Here is a 23,579-nt window from a genome sequence, read left to right on the forward strand (position 1 = left end):
GCAATATGGTATTGTTGGACAACAGAATCTATGTTAGTTGTTAGTTTAATTTTAATCAGTGGAGGATCAACAATGATTTCTTCAAATAATTTAGAGAGGTGTATACATGTAGAATATTAATGTTGTCTCAGAAGGATGGTGAAGCGTTTCAAACATTTTAATATCTAATTGTCCTGAAGGGGTTTTCCTTTATGTCAGGCTGATCCTTAAAGATCTCACAAAACCCATGTTTTTTACTGGTGCCATTGGCAAAGGTAGGACCTTGGAAAAGGTAGATTAATTGCTTACATGTCTTTCTGTATGCTTCTGGTGTGAAGACACACTCTGATGAAGGATGCAAGCCAGCCTGTTCTTTTGATGACTTTGCAGATCGTAGAACAAAGCTGAATGTGATACTGATATGACAATGGAAGGACATGCATTGCCCATTAAGACTTAAAACACTTCGATCAACATTTAATAAAAATCTTTTCTGCACCAAATATATCTGAAGTGCTGGCAAGCAAATTGTTAATAATCTGTGTTTTTCCTGCAGGCTTTTAGGGGGAAAACTGCTTTAAGCGGAGCCATTTTCTGCGCTATCCAGAACGGAATTTGCTCCAGATTAGTGAGACTCTTACCCATAACGGTGTTCAGCATTTGGGGGCTAATACCTGTAGTAGCCAATTGAGGCTGTGCAGCCTGAGCAGGTTGAAATGTCAAGTGTTCTCACTATGTATTGTGTAAGATTCCTGTACGTTTTTACCAAATCCTTATAAAAAGTGTACACATTCCTGCTGCTGGTAAAGTAGCAATGTCTGGATGCGGTCTATAAGAAGCCAAGACCGGCCAGGTTGCTCCTTCTCTGCCGAGCGGACCGAGTCTCACATTTTCTGTGGTATCGGGTAGGGCACCTTTAAACCAATTAATATGCTCTTGTGTAAGGTAATGGAACTTCTATGTCCACATATGGAAAATATTCTTCAGGTGGTTCATCTTCAATGTGAGTGTGAAACAACTGTGTGCGTGCATCAGCAGGTGGAAATTTCACACAAGAGTAGAATACCTCTGTTCTGAATGATTCGTGCGCCTCAATCACGAAGGTAACATCTCCACCCAACGCCTGAGGGCCATGTTGAAATAATTTCATAGTAACTGCCTGGGTGTTATTTTCTGTAATATTTAAAGCAACTACCTGCTCCTCAATGTCCTCAGCTTGTTTGGTCATGGTTGAAGAAAAATAAATCATTCAAATTAATTTAAAGAGACCTGGCATACACAATGCGGGGAACTTTTTTAACCCTTCAAGCTTGAATAATCTACAGCCAATACTAAGGGTATACCTACTCATCTGAAGCTGATTTATTTCCCTTTCCACTTCGGTCATCTCCTGTGTAAATGTGAGTAGGAGGTCTCTGAAAAAGTATGACTGAAGTACTCAGATTGACAGTTAAATAAGAACCCAGCCAACATTGGGCACAATGTTGTGTAGTTCTTACTAATCTGTAGGATCTGCATGTTTGTTGGATACCATCTTCTAGGAGCTTGGTGCCTAGACTGATTACAGACACCCCCACAGGATATGTTGGCCTATAGACCAGCTAGCTCACAGTGCCACCGTAAGCCCCCCAACCTGATCAGGGAGCGAATGGTTTCTGGCAACCAATGAACATGACAACCCTGACCCCTCAGGGATCGCGGAAACAGTACAGAACGTTTCGATCAGTCACTTGTGCTCACTTATTCTCAGAGAGGTATACACAGAATACATAGTGGGACGTTTTCAATATATTTATTGAACCAACATTATTCTTGTATAAAATACGTGTGCTGCAATGATTAATAGACAGAAGCAGATAAAAGTGATTACGAGCACCAAAAACCTAAACAGTAGATATAGTTCTACCAGGGTCCTAAAACAGTCATATAAAACAAGGCAGTAATTAAGCGTACTCCTACTATGCGAACCCTACTCTAAGTGTATCTAGAGTGTGTGTAGGTGTAGAGTCAAGAATCTCCCCTTGGGATGATCCAGCTCCATTACCTGATGAGAGAGAATGAAGGACCCCCGTCTTAGTCACAAACTGGACACCCCTCACGAGATATCAGAACGCTGCATGGTAAAGTCCCAGCATGCAGGGACCCTCGGTGTCAGCTGAAGTGCCTCCTCTCCTAATCTATTGGGATGCTTATCCATACTAATATTATAAAGAGAGAGCCCAAACCTTTGAGGCGGGTAATCTCAGTAACCACAGCACCAATCACAACACCCAATACAGCGTTGGAAAGGGCAGTTGCAGCAGAAGGACATAGGCTATGCAGACGGCCACCATATACATTTTTCTTTATTTTTCTTTTTTTTATTGTTTTAATTAACTTTTCAAGAAACAGTGGTGTTCATCACAATCATACAGTGCAAGACATACAATTGTACCGTAGGGCACCATATACATTTAAAAGGTAAAAGAACCATGCCAGCAAAGTAGTCCCTTGTGGGCGTGTCTGCGTTGTGCTGTGAGCGCGGGCTGGGGGCGTGACTAACGCTGGGGGCGTGTGGTACGGCCATCACATCGTGGGCTGTGGGCGTGTGCTGGGGGCGTGACAAACGCTGGGGGCGTGACAAACGCTGGGGGCGTGTGTCCGCCCTTCATGCCATGTGAGTCGTACATACAAGCGCCAATTACGTTGCTGCGCAGCATCAAGGGGCACACTGGGGGCGTGACACGCTGGGGCCGTGACACGCTGGGGGCGTGAGAAACGCTGGGGGCGTGTGTCCGGCCTTCATGCCATGTGAACGCAATTGCGCCGCATCAAGGGGCATGCTGGGGGCGTGAGAAACTCTGGGGGCGTGTGCTACGTTCCGCCCTTCATGCCATGTGGGTCGTACATTAATCAGAAGATCGTCTGCTGTGGCCGTGTGCTGGGGCATGACAAACGCGTTCCGCTGGAGGCCTGGTAAGTAACATTACTGCAGCCTCTCCTGCGCGCTGTTACTGAACTCTCTCATTCAACGAAATTAGACGCGCCTGCTACCTTCAACCAGGGCTCTAGCCGGGCTCAGGCGGCGGATCAGTACACTAATTATACGCGCCTGATAACATCAACCAGGCCTGCATCTGGGCCTCAAGCAGGGTAACACGCAAATGAGCGTGTCTGCGGGGACAATTACTGCAGCCTCTCCTACTCGCTGTCACTGAATTCTCTCATTAAACGGATTTACCCGCGTCTGATAACTCTCTCATTCAACAACATTACACGCGCCTGCTAACATCAACCAGGGCTGTAGCCGGGCTCAGGCCGCGGATCACTACACCAATTACACGCACCTGCTGACATCAACCAGGGCTGCAACTGGCCCTTCTCTGTTCCTATTCTAATGAAACAAAAAATGTTGTCTACCGCGAGATTTTAAAATAAATTGCCCTTGCCAAATACACACATTGCACACATTCTATACCTCTATTTCATACCCGGACAACGTCGGGACGGGCTGTTAGTCTTTTATAATAGAAAGCAGCCTTGCGATGTGTGTATAGATTAGTGATGTTCTGGATATGTAGATAGCCTTGTTGCTCCGTGGATGAAGACAGAGATGACATTTGTACATAGTATGAGAAGAGACCTTGTACATGATGTTCAGGGCATTGTGATAATGTTGTGTGAAGCTAGATGTGTAAACAAGTTCAAAACGAATCCAACATTGTTGTGCACGCAAATATTTGCAAAAGGTCACTCCTGAAAAATAGGACAATGTAAGAAATTAGCTGCTTTGCTACATGGACTTAACCCGGGAATGTAACAACAGTGTTGAAGGACTCTGTTTCTCCTCGGTCCAAGATTATTCAAATTCCATTGGTGGCTGCGATTTCAGTTGTTTCGGTGCGGAGGTTCTTTCTAAAGCCTGATTGAGTGTTGCCTAGAAGATGGTGAAGTCCAAGGTGGGTTGTAAGTTGTTTGTTGATGCCCTTCTTTAATCACTTTGGCTGGATAGGGAAGCAGGGAGATGGGTCAGAAACGCTCAGTTGATTTGGACCGGCTGTGGGCTTCTTGAAGAGGCGTTGATTTCAGAACGTTTCCATTCATCCGGTAAAGTAGTGGACGCAAGATTGTTGCTGTAATGTTTCTGGTGAGGGTTGTCCATTCCGTCCGGTGACTGTCTTGGCTGGTGGTGGATAGGTTAGCAACAACAAAGTTTCTGTAGATGTTTGGACTTTTACAGTGGAAGAACTTGGATAGGTTTTCGCAGAGTTGTTGGGAGGCAGATATGTTGGTAATGGTGGCTGAAGGCGAGGAGAAACCCTTAACGATAGAAAAGATCTCTTCGCAGCTATTGGAGCTTTCTTCGATGCTGTTCAGTAGCAATTTTTTTCTTGGTGTCTCTTATTTGCTGGTGACAGCTTCTGAGTGCAACCTTGTACGTAGTTCTGTAGGTGGTGTGTGGCTGGCTCTCCATTTCCTTTCTAGCTGTTAACAGTTTTGTTTGGGGTCTCGGAGGTCAGCTAGCCTGCTTCTATGATCTACTATGCTTGTTGGGCTTGATGGGTGCAAGGGAGTCCGTGTAGTTCTTGAACCACGTGTTGAAGTTGTTGATGTCCTTGTCGAGGATGTCTGTGGGGCTAGGTTGATTCATACTGAGGGCGCTGAGAAAGTCTACTTCTGTGATTTTGCCCCAACTACGGCTTGGAGTGCTGAACCTGGTAGTGGTGTTGACTTGAGGTGTGTTGATTTGAAAATGAATGATGGACTGGTCGGTCCATGTGAGCGGTATGGTGGAGTTGTATTTGACGCTGTCTCTTGTGGTAAAGATGGAGTCCAGTGTGTGTGCTGTGTGGTGTGTTGGTTCTGGGACGAGCTGAATGAGGCCGATGTGGCTCAAGCTTTCGAGGAGTGCTGTGGAGCAGGGGCTGTTTCGGTCTTCCGGTTGAAAGTTGAGGCCACCAAGGAGAAAGTAGGCTCTGGAGGCAATGGGGAGAGGAGCGACAAAGTTAATGATGAGTTTAGTGAAGGTGGCTCGTGGTCCGGGTATTTGGTAGGCGAGGGTTCCATTCAGGGTGAAGCTTTCAGGGATTTGCACCTAGTGCTTCATGAATGGGGTGGTGTTCTCTGGGGATGTTGTGCATTTGAGAGATTCCTTGTAGATGACAGCGAGTCCTTCTACTGACTTCTGAAGGGGGTCCTGTTGAGCGGTCTTGTAGCCCACTGGGATTACTGTGGCGATGTCAGGAGCTGATAAGGGGTTGGGCATTGTCTCCGTGATAAAGAGGATGTCGGGTGTGTCGCTACTCCGCAGGTCCCTTATTTCAGTTCTTTGTTTGCTAAGTGATTATGTGTTGAGAAGCATGCATACAAGTGGGTGTTAATGTGAGGGTTTGCTGTGGTGAGTGGTGTAGGGTGGTGGTGTAGGTATTGGTGCTTGTGTGGTGTGTGTGTGTTAGGAGAGGGAGTTGAGGGCGTTGTCAATTTTTGAGTGGAGCTGTGGGTGTGCAGCTGTTGGTGAACCAGCAATGGGCACAGGTGAAATGTTCTACCATAGTGTGAGGCACAGCAGCAGCTGTTGCCAGTGTGGGTTGCAACATAAAGGTTTAATATTGATATCAGTTAGTATCCAGAAGATGGAAGTAGAGAAATGTGGGAATTGGTTAGTGCTTTCTTAGCAAAGAATGATGACCAAGGTTGATCATTGTAGATGGCCAGAATTCAGTCCAAATCTGAAGTGGAAACTCAACTTACCCTGCTTTACTGCATATTGAATGTTATCTAGTGTAGAATATTTTTGTGTCCTGGCTCTTCTACATCCATGTACTGAATCATAACCCTTTTAAAGGGGGTCCTCAAAAAGTCTCACAATGCACCCTCTCCTAGAGATCAGCTCACCACTAGGCACTGAGGGCTATTTTCAATTATCAGCAAGTGCGACGCATATCCTAGATCTCTGTATGGTTCACATCTAGTCATCAGGGCCTAAAAACATTGGTTTCAGTTATCCAAAGGAATGTCAAAAAGTTCAGTCTTCAGAAGTTTCCTAAAACAAAGAGGCCTGGGACTGCTCTCTATGTGATGAACTGAGGATGTTCAAGAGTGTCAGCTCTCATATTCCTAATGACTATCTGGGGTCTTTTGGGATAGGACGGGAGGTGTGGAGTCTATTATCTGAATTCCTAACAAGATGCAGAGTGCAGCCTTACCAGCAAATTTAACTGGAGGTGTTTAAGATTAAGGAGGTAGTATCAGAAGAGGGATAACTGAGGTTGGTCTACCCAGATGTAGAAATCACCCACAATAATGGGAATAAAAGAGAAGGCCCAGCCATGCAGCTTGCAAAATCACTGCCACAAATCAATCCAATGCAAGTCAATGATTTTACGTTTCTGTGACATACAGTACGATGCATGCATCTGGACTATTACTCACACTGAGATCATACGTTAGCGCACATGCCTCAACCACTTCCTGGTAGAAACTGGCATTCAAAATTTTCCCAAACAGGATGTTCTCTCTCACTGTAGCAAACTGTATCCAAGGCTCCTGTGCCACAAAGCCGAATCCATGCTCTTGATCGGCGATGAATACACTGCCACCTTTTCTGAAACAAAATTAAGCAACACCAAAAAGACATACTGAAGTGCGAAGACTCGAGTAGCAAGGATTGTTTTTCAAAATGCTTGGTGCCACAGTGTAAGGATAATTGAGTTTTTCATAATAATGGAACTAAGCATATAGGTTAGTTATTTGTAATAAAATATCATTTACAAAGGTTGCTTAGCTCAGGTTTCTTCTCTGTCATGCCTTCTGGTGTCAATTCATACTTGAAGAATATTTAGGTATGTTTGTTATAATATGGCACCCATAGAAAGATGTATAAGGTTTTTTCCAGGTACCTCTAACTGCAGGGTGACAACGCATGATGCTGTTATCTTGTATAATAAATTGGGGATCTAATTGAATGCGGACAACACAAGAATGACTCAAAGGCAGTACAGACAAATCAGACTGGCCTTCTCAGATCTAAAACTGAATGCAAGACAAAAATGTTGCAAAGCCTGAGATACCTCTGTAGATATCTCTATGTGAGGTTCATGCTACATGCTTGCTTCTCAGCAGGCCTGTTAAGTCTCTTATCTTTCTGGGGGGTTATGACGACATTGTGAAATATTTACTTCATGTAGGCTCACGTATTGCTAATAGGCGACTAGCTTGCACTAGATATATTTTTTTTTAGTAGGTTCCCAGACATCAGTATATCTTCTTTTACCGTGGGTACTGAGCTCCTGCTATCAAAGACTGCTATAAGCCTCAGGGTGGTATTTCATTCCACTGTTTACACCTCCTAAATCAAAATAAATGATAGAAAACTATTTTAATGAATGTTAAGGTTACAACTGTTGCACTCGGCACGTTGATAAAAGTATGGATTGCCCATTTTGAAAGGGCATGCTGTTTTTGTTTGAAGGACTTATTTGTCTGGAAAAAAGATCCAAATGGTTGAACAGAAGATGAGATCTGAAGTTCACTCACATGCCTGGCAGATGTTATAGCGATGAGGAGCACCGTTTCAAGCGCAATAACACATGAAGGTGAACTCTGCATAGACAACAGGGAGGTAAAGCCAAGCTGAAAGGGACACCAAGATTCAAGAACCTATTCCACAGCAATACCCTTACTACACCATTAACTGTCTTTGAAAAGTCCATAAACACCGGATTGCAAAGTCTGAGCAGTCCGCACCATTACCTGACTGGATGTAAGTGCCAATGCCATTGCATGGTGTGTTATAGATAATTCTTTTTTCAAACCTGACTGTGTGAAAGTTATGATGTAATATTTGGCTTGGGTCATACCATGCAGGGTTCACGAGGGGCTCCCGGGGGGTTGCTGTCCTTATACATCGCAGAGTTTCCCTTATACATGAACGCAGTTGGTCCGACCCTCAGGGCAGGTAATTTTTGTCCAGGGGAGGGTTGGGGACGACAGGGTGACACTTGGTAGCATTTATGCCCCGCCCCCGCTGCAGTGGTCCCTGGCGGAGAAGGTCATGACCCTCGGAATGAAATGCCGGACACCCTTGCTATAGTCGGGGGGATTGGAATGATGTAATGGACATACGCATGGATCGGCGGCGGAGGGGGGCGACTGACGCGGGCGTGGACGCGGAGGGACCCCCCACCAGGCTCTGCGCCCTCGCCACGGGCCTGGACTGTGTGGACGTCTGGAGGTATGGACATTGCGCGTGTCGAGAGTACACCTATTTCTCCTTGGTGCATGGCTCGGTTTCCAGGCTGGACTACTTATTTGTCCCCAGGGGACTGGCCCAGAGGATCGTGTCCTCGGACATCCTACCGAGGGCTCTGTTCGATCACTCACCGGTGGCCCTTACTTTTCGTGTAGGCCCTGCCAGGCACCCATTTCGATGGCGCATGTCTGGATGGCATCTGCTACAGACTGATTATAGAGAACATATGTCTCGGGAAATTGACCATTACTGGACGATATCTCCTGGTGCGCGGCGGCCCGGGCGGAGAGGCGGCGGTATCTGGTGCGGCGGGAGGCGGAGTTGGTAGTATTGGAACGTAGGAGTAGGGTGCCAGATCTATAGGACGGAAATTAGTTCTGGCTCAGCAGCAGTATGCAGCGGTCCTACTTGATGAGGCACGACAGGCCTGGTTGGCTACCCATAGTCGGGTGTATCAGTGGGGGGACAAATCCTGTAGGATGCTCCACCGCCTATGTCAGGGCGCTTTCCACGCCCAACCGCTGCCCCAGTTGCTGGACTCGGCGGGATCGCCGGTCTCTGAGCCGTCTGCTATTGCGGAGAGCTTTGCCACATATTATGAGGGGCTCTACACACCTCAGGAGTGTCTGTCGGCCGAGGTCGTTCAGCAGTTCATAGATGACCTCCCCCCGCGGTCGGTCCCTGACGAGGCGCGAGACATACTAGACAAGCCGTTCACTGATGAGGAGCTGGGCACGGCCTTGGGCGAACTCAACCCCGGTAAGGCGCCGGGCCCAACGGGTTCCCCTGTGAATTTCTTAAGAGATTTCATGTGCAGCTGGGCCCCCGTCTGCATCCGGTAATTGAGGAGGCGCGGGAGAGTGGAGTGCTCCCGCCAGACTGGAGGCACGACGAGGTGGTGGTCTTTCTGAAGCCGGGCCGACCCCCGGAGAGCCACGCTTCCTACCGCCCAATATCGCTACTTAACACGGAGGCCAAGGTTTTGGCCAAGGCCCTAGCTAACAGGCTCAAGCCTTTTTTCGCCGACCTGGTCCACCCGGACCAGGTGGGCTTCATGCCCTGGAGGGCGACCCGGCACAATATCAGGCGGGCCCAGGTTGCGATCTCTGCCTGGAGGAGTTTAGGTGAACCGGCTGCATTGTTCTTGGCGGATATGGATCGTGCCTTTGATTCTTTGAGCTGGATGTATTTATTTGCCCTGTTACGACGCCTCAACTTGGGTCCTCGCTTTCTGGCCTGGTCATTTCTAAGGTGGAGCGTATTTATGAAACTTTGACTACCTCTCCGCCTTCTGCTGATTCCCAACCGGTGGCTATTTCTAGCAGTCCTCTACCTTCTCCTTCTAGGTATATTCACGAATGGCTTCTATTTGACGACACCACTTTCCTCTCATGCCTGAACAGTATCAGATCAGGCTCCGCCCGGGACCCTGTTCCTATGAAAATCTTAAAACTGTTGGACCTCGAACCACAGAGAGTCCTAATGAGACTCCTAAATTCATCTCTCACAGAGTCTCTGGTGGCGCAAGAGTGGAAGCATGCCATGGTTGTTCCCCTGGTAAAGAAGACCGGTGCGGACACCTCCAACTTAGCCAACTTCAGGCCCATATCCCTGCTGCCTGCATGTTCCAAAATTTTGGAACGGCATGTGAACACTCAGCTTAATTCATTTGTCGAGAACGTGGGATATCTTCATCCGTCCCAATCCGGGTTTCGTGCACACTATTCTACTGAGTCCGCTCTCCTTGGGGTGACGGAGAGGCTACGGCACGGTATCGATCGCGGAGAGACCTTTGCACTCATCCTTTTGGACTTGAGTGCAGCGTTCGATACCGTGTCTCATTCCGTCCTTCTTGATTCTCTCCGCTCCCTTGGTGTTGCTGGATCTGCACTGGCCTGGATCACCTCCTTTTTAGGCGAACGTACCTTTCAGGTGTTCTCGGCAGAAGCTGAATCTGCTGTCTACTCCTCGGCATAAGGCGTCCCCCAGGGGTCGATTCTCAGCCCTTTGCTGTTTAATATCTATATCAGACCCCTTGCTACCATCGTGGAGGACGCCGGGCTGACAATCTATTCGTATGCCGACGACACGCAGATCGTGTTCTCTCTTTCCAGCAGTGAGGGCCTTGAGATCTCGGCCTTGAAATCTGGCCTGTCACGCGTTGCTGCTTGGATGCACGACCATCTGCTCAAGCTCAACGGTGACAAGACCGAGGTGGTTATCTTGGGCAGGAATAAAGACCTATGGGGCCCTCGACATTGGCCCAGTGATATGGGTCCCCTGCCGAAGCCAGCTCCCGTTGCCCGAAACCTAGGTTTCCTCATAGACGATAGGCTCTCTATGAGACAGCAGGTAACAAAGGTCGCTGCAATCTGTTTTTCCACCTTAAGATGGTTGCAGAAGATCCTGTGGATGCTGCCTTGCTCTACTAGGAGAACCGTCGTCCAGGCTCTTGTAATCTCTCGTATTGATTACGGGAATGCACTTTATCTTGGGGCCGATAAGACCACCATAAACAAGCTTCAAGTGGTGCAAAACTCGGCAGCTCGTCTACTGTGTAATGTACCTCGGAGATCTTCTGCAGTTCAGGCTTTACGTGATCTCCATTGGCTTAGAATCCCGAACCGTATAAAATTTAAAACCTTATGCCTCCTTTTTAAAATCAGGCTGGGATCTGCCCCCAAATACCTGCAGAATCTGGTTCAAGACTATAAGCCTGGTCGGACTTTAAGATCTTCTACTAGTGGCGATTTCTTTGTTCCCAGAATTAGATTGGCCAAAATGGGCGGCCGCTCATTTTCTTATCTTGGCCCTAAGATGTGGAATGCTCTCCCGATGGCTTTGAAAGCTGAGACTAATCTCCCTTCCTTCCGTAAAAAACTGAAGACCCTCCTGTTTAATTAACCTCCTGGTATTCCAGTTTCTGTTTGGCCTTTTGCTTCTTTTATCTATCTCTGGCGCCGGGAAACCCATTGAGGGTAGCTGTGCGCAATATAAGTTTAATAAAATAAAAATAAATAAAAATACAGCTGTTGTACACTGATCTCACTGCTTCCGTGCGTGTTGGGGGAGCGGTTTCTCGGCCTTTTTCAGTTCAGAGGGGTACACCACAGGGGTGTCCCCTCTCCCCGTACCTGTTCGCGCTGGCTATGTAGCCTTTAGCAGCGTGGGTGCGGATTGACGCCCAGCTCAAGGGCTTCCGATGGTCCCCCGGCCTTACTGATAAAATAGCGTTGTACGCAGATGATGTGCTTTTCTTCCTCACGGACTTTGATCGGTCGGGCTGTGCCTGCTGCGCATCCTGTAGATTTTCGGGGAATCCTCCGGCCTGTATGTGAAGCCGGGTAAATCCACCTTGTGGGTGCTGGGCGACGGACGGACGGTCGGTGAGTGGGCGGTGGACATACAATTGGCTGCTGGGGGGATGAAGTACCTGGGAGGCTATTTGTCCGAGAGTGCGGGCGTCTCCCGGGCTCGTAACATTGCTCCGGTTTGGGATCGCACACAGGCGGATCTGAAGGTGTGGTCTCGTATGCCATTGTCTCTTTATGGGAGGTCGGCAATATTCAAAATGGTGGCGCTCCCACGGCTTGTGTACCAACTGTAGAACCATCCCTACCCTATTCCACCCTACTGGTTTCAGCAGGTCAACTCGGCGCTGGGCGGATTTCTGTGGGAGGGGGGGACCGTACGGGTGGCGCTCCAGACATGCTTCCTGTCCACATACGCAGGGGGCCTTGCCACATCAGATATCCTCTCATACTATCAGGCAGCGCATCTCTTGGTCCTCAACGACTGGTGGTACGGCGACAGGGGTGATCCGGCTTGTGTGGTGGAGCGCCACCTGATGGGCTCGTCATCCATTCACACATTACTCTATTCGGCGCCGCTTTGGCAGGGTCTTCCATCCGCCACGCAAGTGGTCTTTTCTATCTGGCGGCAGGCGCTGCGCAGGATGAAATGGTGGAATGTCCTTACTCAGGAGACCCCTCTTTGGAGCAACGGCCGCTTCCTCCACTTGGAGACCCTAAGGGGTTTCGGTGGGTGGGACGCAATAGGTATCTCCTCTTTGGGAGATGTAATGTCGGGTGATACCTTGAAGTCTTTCTTAGATCTGCAGAACGAATTTGGGATGCCCCGTTCTCAATTCTTTCGGTTCCTCCAATTCCGGCAATGCTCCGACACCGTATCTGACGGGAATGGATACTCTCCCGGACTTTAGCCCACACGAGGCCCAACTGTTTATGGGGGAGCTTCAAGACAAAAAACTGTCCCGCATATACCAGTCCCTGGTGCAACATTGTTCCCCTGACCTACAGAAGCTGCGGGCGGCTTGGGCAGGGGATGTGGGGGAGCTGGGGGGGGGGGGAGAGGACTGGATGGAGGCACTGGCAAGTCCCAGGGGGGCGGCGATCTCCACACGCCTGAGGCTCATACAATTCAAATACCTTCACCGTACATACTTCACTAGGGAGCGTTTATGGAGGGCTGGTATGATAGGTTCTCCGGATTGCCTGCGCTGCGGGTCAGAGTTTGGCACACTTCTACACACCACATGGGGATGTTCGGGGTTGCATAGGTTCTGGTCTGGGGTCCTCCGCTGCCTATCAGAGGTGTTGGCATGGGAGCTGCCTAGGGATCCAAAATTGGCATTCTTACATGTTATGGAAGGGGTTGGGGGGAATCGCTACAAACGTCACTTGTTGCTGCCTAGTCTCACCCTAGCTAAGCGCGATATCGCTTGAGCCTGGAAGGCACCCTTGGCTCCGCCTCTGGCCGCTTGGAAGAACGGCATGGACTTTTGCGTGGGACTGGAGCAGCCCATTTTCCTGGCCAGGGGGTTCCCCCGTAAGCACTTTTGGATTTGGAAAAAGTGGGCTGATTATAGGGGGCTGGACTTGGACCCCCCACCGGAGAGTGATTTCCTTCTGACACTTTAACTGTAGGGGGTGGTTGGAGTACATCGGGAGTGCTCCGATGGAACTGCCGTGTTTTCAATGTGTATATTGTGGTTTCTTAGTGGTTTAGAGTACGGCAGCAGCTCAACCAGGGGGGTGGGGGGGTATTGCATTTTATGAAACTGTCTGACGATGCTATATTTTCTCTAGTGATGTGTGCAATAGACTCCGGACGGTGCTCGGGGCTTTGCATTTCTATCTGTGCAGACTAATAAAATCTGTTTCCCAAACAATATTTGGCTTGGGACCCCGCCGGGAAAGCAACCAATTGCTCCAGGGTTATTTTTTTAATCTATTACTGGCACACATCAACAACTGGATACATGCACAGTAGTTATAAAAATAATCTAAAATCAATGCCCGCCACTAAAGATACAGGTTAATGATGTCACTGGACCATCAATTTAATCCAGCAGCACTGGAAGCTTTGGGTGCCTGAAACAGCTTAATCTTTTTGATGTATGATATATCAATGCTGAGATAATCCATACAGACAAAGGCTAGGAGTTGGCGCTTCATAGTAAAAGTACCTAGACCAACTGGTTAAAGTTGATTCTGCATAGATTCAATTGAAGTAAATTAAATATCTTTATTTAACTGGACGATGTCATCAGCTGATGACTCAATTGGGGGGTTGGGACAAGTACCTTAGATCTCACCAAGAGTATTAGGAAATCCCTATGCTAGAAAACAGACTGGTATAATATAGCCCTTTCAAATAAAAAAAATATTTAATCAATTGAAGCTACTTTGAAGAAGCACCAGCAAAGTTTCAAAGATTTCGTAGAAGTTCTGCTACAAGGCCATTAAGAATATGCAGTGGTTTATTTGCATGATATTGTGATTTGTAGGCCAAATAGGAAAGATCACATTGAACATAAAGGAAGAGTACTATTAATGCTGAGGCACCTGAAGATCCTGAAGTGGACTCGTTCCATGAAGACCACCATCAGTATAGCCTTTAAAAGGATGTGAGCTGCACATTAAAGAATAACTGACTGACTCAACTCATTTAAAATTGTTACCTGTTCAGTTCCCCAGTCAGTGCTGCTAGCAGAGAACTTTTCCCACAGCCGACTTTTCCAACAACCCCGACTAGTGAACCCTGAAGGGTAGAAAAATTAACAGGAAAAAATTATCACTAAGGGAGTCGGAAATCTTGACAAGTACAGGGCATGAAAGAGAACCCCCCTTTATCTGAAACACTCATCGAAAATATGTTGAGGCCAGTATTTACCAAAAGAGCTAGGTGCATAAATTGTACAATAATTTTCTAATTGCCATATACCCACATTCGAATTTTCCATTCACATTTGATGCTAATATGCAACTTTGCTAGATTACACATTTAAAATTGTAGAACGTGGAAACCAAACAAAATCACTCTTAAACATTTTGAAGTCACAAAAAAATACTTTTCTTCCTTCTAACTACCCTCTACAAGCATTTTGTGATAGTATCCATTGCTAATTTCTTAACAAAATACGGAACATCAGAAACTTGATTCCATCAGAAATCAATGGAAAATGATTCCGGTAGCAGAAAATCAGCTGTAAAGCTCTCCCCCTATCACCCAGATACAACTTTTGTCATAGGAGTAACCTGTGAAAATGTCTAGTGCCCCTAAAAACTCTGCTCCACCTGATGACTGAGGCCAATGAGCGCTTGTCAAACTTATAAGGTTTCCTGAATGCACAGGTTATCATCAATTGCTGCCCTTGCTCTGGATTGCATTACAGAATTTTACAAAATAGATAGGATCACTCCTTGCTCAAAAGACAAAAAAATGACCACTCGATGAAGCCTATTAAATACGGGACAATATCATAGTGACAAGCTCTGCCAAACGTCCGGGAAAAAATTGTCACAGATCAATTTTATCAATATATATCGAAGACAACCAAGCAATAAGGTGTATGCCTCCGGTACCCACATCCAAGATACCCAACTTTAATGCAGGGAAAAGAATGTCGCCATTCCTATCTTGCTAGATTTGAGTGCAGCATTTGACACAATGAATCACACAACCCTCTTCGTGAGATTTAACCAGTTTAAGGGAATCCCGGATCCAGCAATCACTTGGACAGAATCATTCATTTGAGAATGCTACAAATAAGGAGAAATGGACACAGACGTCTACAACAAGAGGATCAACAGAGAGATCACAAAATGACAACTAAATGCTTATTCTAAACTCACTACCAGCCGGATCTTACAAGGTCACAGATTTACAAGTAACAGCTTGTGTTTCATATAGTGCTTTATATTATATGTCTGCAGTTTATAAGCACTGTAAATAACACCCAATTCAATCCTATGAAATTTATTGTACCTCAAAAGGATGGAAGGCTAAGCTGAATTTGCATAGATGAAAACTAGTGACTTTCAGATTATCGCTTGTAAGACACCTTACTGATTATGATGTACCGATGGTAAACAGTGACAATTAAAGGTAAAATAAACTTTGAAGTATCTCAGTGTACCTGAGACAAACTTGCACATGAATGAATGCAAAATTAGCAGATGTTAATGGTTCAAAGACCAAAGTAATTTACTTTGGAGGCAAACCAAAGGTTAATCTCCCTCATTCAAGAGTTTCCCTTCCACAGGATCGACAGTCAGCAGAGATAAAGCCAAGAATATAGGCAACATTTAGAGAACATCTCCTTTACTCCTCAAGTGGACTATGTCATAAGACAAACAAGACCCTTTTACAAGCAGGTCACAAACATCGCAGACATTCTCCCCATCCCCTCAAAAGGTCATAACAGGGATCCTAAATTGAAATATTGGAGTTGTCTTTATTCAAAAGTGCAGCAAAGGATGCTTAACACTGTAGCTTCTACAGAACTTTCCAGACCGAATAATCACTGATATAAGACAAAAGAAGAGTACATCAGCCCTTTCCTTAAAGAGTTTCATTCATTACCCATCTCCTATAACTGACTTCAACCTCCTTATTTTAAGGCATAAATATTTCAGGAAATGAGATGAATCCTACTTCCAGCCCAGAGTTGACCATAAGATTCAGAAACCTGCAGCCAGCCACTAGCATAATAAATATGGGAGAGATCTATTCTCTCATCCGGTATTGTAAATATGGTAAAGATTCATCTTAAGCTGCTGTATGGTAAACTGCAACTTAATAACAATTTATCAAACCCCGAAGACTAGAAAACGTCTCTGACCTAGAGTCAGCTTTGAGATGATGGTAAATATAAAGTTTCTATGAACCGTGTTTCCAAGGTTTCAGTTCAACAGTACACCTGTCGAGAGGCCAGAAGCAGTATCCAGTCACAATAACCTAGTATCTCCCACAAATAAGGTTGCAATATACATGGAAAACTTCACAAGTCTTCTTCACCACATCAATCAAAGGAAGGAAATTGCATTCTCATTATTTTTACATCAATTGTATTTGTGGATCAATAAAGTTGTTGAGACCACTCTGCTTTTTCTCAAAATGCTCAGATATGTAAAGTTAAACTATGTGTGAATCAAGTAACCAGCATGTTTTTTTTACATACTTGTTCCACATTTAGAGGATTTGCATTCCGGATGCATTTATTTATTTATTCAAAGTTTTATATAGCGCGAACAGGATCCTTACAGATATCAGAGCGCTTCACAAAGACAGGGTAGGGGCAGTAGGAGTCAACAGAGATACTGGGAACAGTATAATAGTCAATAACATGGTAATAAACAGGGATAATAATAACATACATAAAACAAATCAATATACAATCAGGTAAAGAAGTAGTATAGGACAGCACAAGTCATTGATCCCACTACAGATGTCTTCAGGTACCCCTTGGGTGTGTGGGTGGCTTATACCAATGATTTAGTATAGAGAGAATAATGAGTGGGGCATCGGGAAAGTGGATCAGTAAACCAACGTGTATCATATCTTGGTCGGTAGTAAGAGAGTAGCGTAGTAGTGCCCCCATCAAGTAGAAGTATAGTGCCAAAGGACAGGGTGAGCAGTGATACAAGGCAATGCATAGTCTCTGATCCAACACCTATAAGGTTCAGGAGATCTTGGCCAGAAGGATGGTTTTCACCTCTTTCTTGAAGAGTGCAGTGGAGGAGATAAGCCTGGTTTCAGGAGGGAGCGCATTCCAGATCCTGGGTGCCATTCCTGAGAAGGAGCGCTTGTATGTTTTCACTTTCCTGAATCTACGAGGTTTCAGGAGTAGATTTTTTGTACTCCTATTGGATCTCGAACCTCCCGATATAGACAACTTTTGAGCGAGGTAGTTTGGTGCCTTGTGGTGCACGGCCGCGTGTGTCATAACTGCAATTTTTAGCTGTATTCTGGCTTCAAAAGGCAGCCATTTTAGAGACTTTAAGTCTGGGGATATGTGCGAATGCTTTCTTGAGCCAGTAATGAGTCTCGCGGCAGCGTTCAGGGAGGCTCTTAAGGGTGCTGTTGTGGATAGCGGGAGTCCGCTGAGGGCTGCAATTCCGTAGTCTATTCGAGGGATGACTAAAGCTTGTACAGCAGTTTGGAAGTCTTTGGCAGGGAGGAAGGGTTTAATTTTCCTCAGTGTGTTAATTTGGAAGTTAGCTGCTTTTGTGGCTTTGCTAACGTGCTGCTGCATGTTGAGCTTGGCGTCGAGTGTGATGCCTAGGGATTTCGCCGAGTCCACGATGGTAGGTTGGACATTGAGTGCTGTTAGGTTGTTGAGCCAGGTTTGGGTGGAGGAAATTTTCGCCGGGGGTGAGATGAGTAGGAAGTTTTCAGAGCATTTAGTTTGAGGTGATTATCTGCCAGCCAAGATTGAGTGTTAATAAGCGTGGAATTCAGATGTTTGATATCTTCCGGGGATTGTAACTTTAGGTAAAGTTGTGTGTCATCGGCGTACATATGGAATTGAACATTGGATGCTTGGAGCAAGGTGGCGAGCGGTTCCATGACGAGGTTGAATAGTGTTGGGGAGAGGGAGGATCCTTGTGGAACACCTAGATCTGCAGGCACAGGAGTAGATAGCACATTGTCGATCTTGAACCTCTGAGACCGGTTGTGAAGGAAGGACGAAAACCAATTGAGAACAGTTCCCGATAGCCCCATTCTAGTGCTTAGCAGCTCCAGCAAGTTCTCATGTTTGACCGTGTCAAATGCTGACGAGAGGTCAAGAAGGATGAGGAGGCAGGACTCATTGCGATCAAGAATTTGGAGGGCGTCATCAATGATGTGTGTCATAGCTGTTTCCGTGCTATGTTTCGCTCGGAAGCCTGATTGATGAGGGTTGAGGAGGTCAAATTGGTCAATGTGTTTTGTTAGTTGGAGTTGGACACATTTCTCCAGCAGTTTGGCCAGGGTGGGGATATTGGTGATGGGCCGATAATTTTTTAGGTCAGACGGATCAGCTGTAGGTTTCTTGAGTATAGGCGTGACTTGCCCCACCTTAAGGGAGTCTGGAATGTAGCCTTGTTGCAAAGAGCTGTTGATGCATGAGCATGATGCATGTATTTTTAAAAATGATATAAAAATATATAAATGTAAGACCTTAATTTAACTCTTCTGTTGATCTGTGGGAGATGAAATGGATGTGAATTTTGTGGTTCTAACACCTATGTTTCCTTCAGTCATATCAAATTCCTAGAGGAAGAAACTGCCCTACCTCTTTAACTGCCAGATGATGGATGACTATCTCCAATGCGCCCTTTTGCTCTTCCTTTGGCTCAACCAGTCCAAGATTGGCTTCCTTTGGCAGAGACCAGGAGAACGTGGCATTGCGTACTTCTAAGGCCAAGTCTGGATCTGAGGCGGGAGCTGAGAAAGGATACAACAAAAGATACGTTAAAAAATTAGTCCGTAAAATCTTGCCATTTTTGATTATAGATGCACTATGGTGTACGTTTCTTTTATTGAAGTCTGTCACAAAACGAAGTTGACGGAGTCAGGCCTATGCAAATAATACGCAGCTCTACTGCCCAAAAATGTTGATAAATAGCTAATTATAGATAAATGTCTGAATGATGGAGGAGATTCCTTTGATTCCTTTGGTTCCATGTGGCCCATTACAAGGTTGTGCCTCATTCTTTTCACAGTTTTCATATTACAAGTTGAAGTCATGTAAAGGTTAACTGCACTAGCCCATGAAAAAGCTAAGTACGCCAGTCCTTTAAACTTACCAGAACTAATCTTAGTTACTAGATAGGATGAAATACAAATAGCATGATTTTGATATGACTGAACACACTGGTTCTTGCAATGAATCTTCCCCACATGTTAAGGAGGTAGACATGAGTGCATTTTAGCCCCTTAATATTCGCCCTATATATTAACAAGCTAGAATGCGTCTTATTGCAGGGTAGTGTTGACTTTTCCAGGGTGAAGGGGTGCTATATCCCTACATTGCTGTAAGTGGATGACACGGTCCTTCAGTCCAGATCTGCTTTAGAACTCCACCTGCAGTTGCATAGTTTTGTTACGTTTATAGTACTTGCTGGCAGAGCTAGGGCACAAACTCACAGGTAGAAAAGAGACCGTTCCGAGACTTGGGAGCCTCGGTGAGGAACCAGAGGTCCTCTCAACCCCTGGGGGCCCCCTCTGCTATAACACCATGCCACTGCCTCCAGCCAGAGACTATTTCAGACCCGAATCCTGGTCCAGCCAGACCAGAATCGTGGTCTAGCGCCATCTCACTCTGGTTCGCTTCAATGCCCAGGCCGAACTTGTGGGGGGGCCCAGCAATCAGTCGGAAGATCAATGACACCGCTGACACCCAAAGAAATCTCAGCAGACATATCGGGGAAAGGAGGAGAACCAGTAGAAGCTCCTGTTCCCCTGGGTGGTTCTGAAAATTGAGAGGGGAAGTTCTTGCCACAGAGCAGCAGGGACAGCTGTGGCAGGACTCGCGCCCTTTGTGACTGGGCGAAGAGAAACCACCAGGGAGCCCGACTGTCTGGTCGAGCATAACGGCAGACCCTGGTGGCCTCATCGCGGCCTCTCAAGTGAATGCTGATGCCTCCACCAGAGCCCAAGTTGGCAAAAGCGCATGCTTTACCCAGTGCTTGGAATCAGCCTCGTGTCTGGTGACAAGACCCCGGAGAGTCTGAGGCAGTGAAGTAGGGACCTCCTGAACTACGATCATACGCCCATGCCAACACCTGACTGTGACACTTGAACCAAGGCTCTCAGACAACTGCACCCCCATCGGCCTCCCGCTTCTGAATGTGGCAGACCAGGTCCAGTACGAGTGCCCAGGCACTCAACATACAGAGGAGAAGGACATCAAGGGCTACATGAATTCACCAAGCTTGGGGCTGGAGTGGGCCCCACTCCGGCGAGCCAGGAGTGTGCCAGTGCCTGCCGGGCTTCTTGGTGCTCCCTCCGCAATCTGAAGTAAAGAGCAGTGACGCGGCTGCAAGAGTGAGATGAAGAGTGAAACAGCTTGGCATCCCAAGCTTGGGCTGCAGGGAGGACCCTGGAAAAGCTAACCCTTGTAAGCAACCACACACTATAAACCCCGCACAGCGATCTCTCCACTACAATCCCATCATGGGGAAAGACAGAAGAGCAAAACCGCCCCATCCCAAACCTGAAGAAACAATACACTACAGACGGAACTAGAGCCAGAGAGGCCGCTTTGACCAAGATCCACCACCTGGAAGGAGATCTCGCCATGATTCTACAAGCTATAACATCTTCATAAGATTCTTTGAAAACCAAAATAGGGGAGGTGCCTGTGGACAGGGTCCTTATAATACAGGACTTCCGCAATGTCACTACCCGAATGACAGACGCCAAATCCCGTCTATCCACGATGGAAGACGACGCAGTACACTTGAAGGAGCAGGTCGCACAGCTGCTGTCCCACACGACTGACCTTCACAAGCAAATGGAAGACGCCGTAAATCACTCACGCCGAAACAACCTCCACTTGGTGGGAATCCATCGCAGAGTGGTCTTCCGATTTTTTATTCTTCATCAGCCTACCTTACACCAGCGAAAACTAATACATATTTTAATGTGGATTAGGCAATGTGCCCGCTCTGTAGCACGGTGGGAGCAGATTTCTGTCACATGCTGTGGAGTTGTCCTCAACTTGGAACACATTTTTGGAGGAGGTGGTCACACTTTTGAATGTTGTCATGGACAGGGACATAGAATCCAATATAGGCCTCTGTTTGCTGCACTGGTTCCCCCATACCTATAGGAATAATGTAATGAGTATGTTTATAGATTTGGGGCTTTTGCTGGCGAAGAGGGAGATTACAGCTCACTGGAAGGCCAAGAAGGGCCCTACTTTTCAGAGATGGCACACTGAGTTTATTAAATGGGCGGAATTTGAGGGGTCCACGAGACTGCAGCAGGAGCATCCCCTCCATCCAAGGGTGGCCGCCTCTCCATCTGCCTCCCTGACTTGGCCTGCAATGACTAAAGACACTGGAACTTACAGACAATGCACCCGCTCCCTTAAGGGACGTAATGCCCATAGAGGTGTCTCTGCCCACTAGCACTGCAAAGGGCTTAAATTAACCACCCAAGCGTATGGGGTCGTGGGATCTCCCACAGGGCCCGGGCACCGAAATTGAGTTATCTGGCAGAAGATTCCTCACACCTCCAGCAACGGGGTCAGATGACACAGACCTCTCTCGCAGCACAACGTTTTTACTAAGAATCCAGCATCGTCACAGCTCCTGCCTGCGGAGGCATGTGAAATCCTGTCAAATGAAAGGGTCCACCACTCTGCTTCTGAATCTATCTTCGTAGTTTAATTTTGCTTTGAGTTCTCTTTAACTGAGCGACAGATGCTTCCTCAAAAGAGGTATATGTGGGGATTGGTTGGGGGGGGGGGGCACTTACTTACACCCAATCGGCATGGCTACACCCCACTATGATGGAGAACCCCTGTGGGAACTCTCCTGGAATAACAATGAGCTCCTAGATAAGGTGAAACAAACAGCGGTACTAAAATACTCCCAAAGATCCACCCCGGAGGTCCTCGTGTTATAAGAAGTATATCTCATGGGAAACCACTGTCCCTTCCTTCCTAGTCAGGGGTACAATAGGGTTTGTCACTCAGGTGTCTCTCGAGGATCTCGGGGTGTGGTAGTTCTCCTGCGCCGCTCCCGCCCCTTTACAACTGTAAAATCAGGGATCCCCATGGCTGCTTCTTGGCTTTCTCAGGGAGCCTGGGAGGCATTATTCTCAACTTTGTCTCACTCTACGTGCCTCAAGCGGTCCTCAAACCCACCCTCAGGGTTGCCACAGAGTTAATATCCTCCCTTCCCCAGGGCCTGACAGTTGTCTGGGGTGACTTGAACACCAGGTGGACTACCAGGATACCATCTCCCAACAGGAGACTGAGCACCAAACGCCTCCCAGATTGGGCAGCCACACTAGGCTTATGGGATGTGTGGCGAACATGGAATCTGAGGACACTCCAGTACACCCATACCTCTGCTGTACACCATAACTACTCCTACATTGACCAAATATTTATGCCCTCCTTCGCGTGCCGTACCGTACCGTCACCAGTATTCAAATCCTAGCTCATGGCATATCCAATCACTCTCCCCTTCTCCTCCACATAGGAGGTTCTACAGGCGCCCCGTGCCCCATCTGGAGACTTAGCACCTGGTTCCTCCAGGACAGAGCCTACAGGCAAGCCATTGGAGAGGGACTCAGGCAGATTCTCCAATCTAACGAGGGCACAGTACACTGTGGGCGGCAGGCAAGGCCACAATCAAAGGTTACGCCATGAGATAGCTCAAGCACAAACACCTGAAACAAGAGAAACATCTCTCCCAGCTGGAAGCTCAAGCCCTTCCCTTGGAGCATAACACTGCTGCGGCGAATGATGAGGCTGACCGTCGACAACTCAAACTGCTGCTGGAGGAAATACGTCACATATCACTCTAGTCGGACAAACCGATGTGGAGGTCCTCTATGGCCCGAGTGTATGGGTGGAGCGATAAAAATGGTAAGCTGTTACACTGGCTGGCTTCTTGTCCCCTTGCTAACCAGGTAGGCCTTTGATACGGTTGATTTGCAGTTCTTGGAAAGTGTGCTGAAGAAAGCGGTATTTGGCCCACTGCAATTCATCAGCTCAGGTCCTCATAAACGGGGCATTCTCGAATGTCTTCCCCATTGGCCGGGGTGCGAGGCAGGGCTGCCCTCTCTCTCCCCTGCTCTAGCAATAGAACCGCTCGCCCGGCTTATTCGCGGCAAGGCACAAATACAAGAATGGCGATGGAAGGGATCTCACAAAGATCGCATCGCCCTATATACAGGCGACGTTTTACTCTTCCTTGAAGACCCGGAACAATCGTATTATCCGGCTATTACAGCCAAATCAACTCTGGTGCCTCCATGTGTCGCAAGAGTGTATGGAATAGCAAACACATATTCCCATACAATGCCTCACTTTTATATATGTGGGAATTTGGGTTGCGCTCCT

General features: G+C 47.0%; 1 protein-coding gene across 1 annotated transcript in view; it reads right to left on the reverse strand.

The window, feature by feature from the left end:
- The window catches only part of LOC144762269 (ATP-binding cassette sub-family C member 10-like), a 392,992-nt gene that overhangs the window by 276,787 nt on the left and 92,626 nt on the right, over nucleotides 1–23,579 (reverse strand). Inside the window, exons 6-8 of the mRNA XM_078647410.1 lie at nucleotides 18,792–18,943; nucleotides 14,193–14,272; nucleotides 6,391–6,562 (exon numbers count right to left, since the gene is read on the reverse strand). Of these exons, the coding sequence (XP_078503536.1) occupies nucleotides 6,391–6,562; nucleotides 14,193–14,272; nucleotides 18,792–18,943 (404 nt within the window). The remainder of the gene's footprint in view (nucleotides 1–6,390; nucleotides 6,563–14,192; nucleotides 14,273–18,791; nucleotides 18,944–23,579) is intronic.

This window comes from Lissotriton helveticus, chromosome 6 (assembly GCF_964261635.1).
Source record: "Lissotriton helveticus chromosome 6, aLisHel1.1, whole genome shotgun sequence".
NCBI lineage: Eukaryota > Metazoa > Chordata > Amphibia > Caudata > Salamandridae > Lissotriton > Lissotriton helveticus.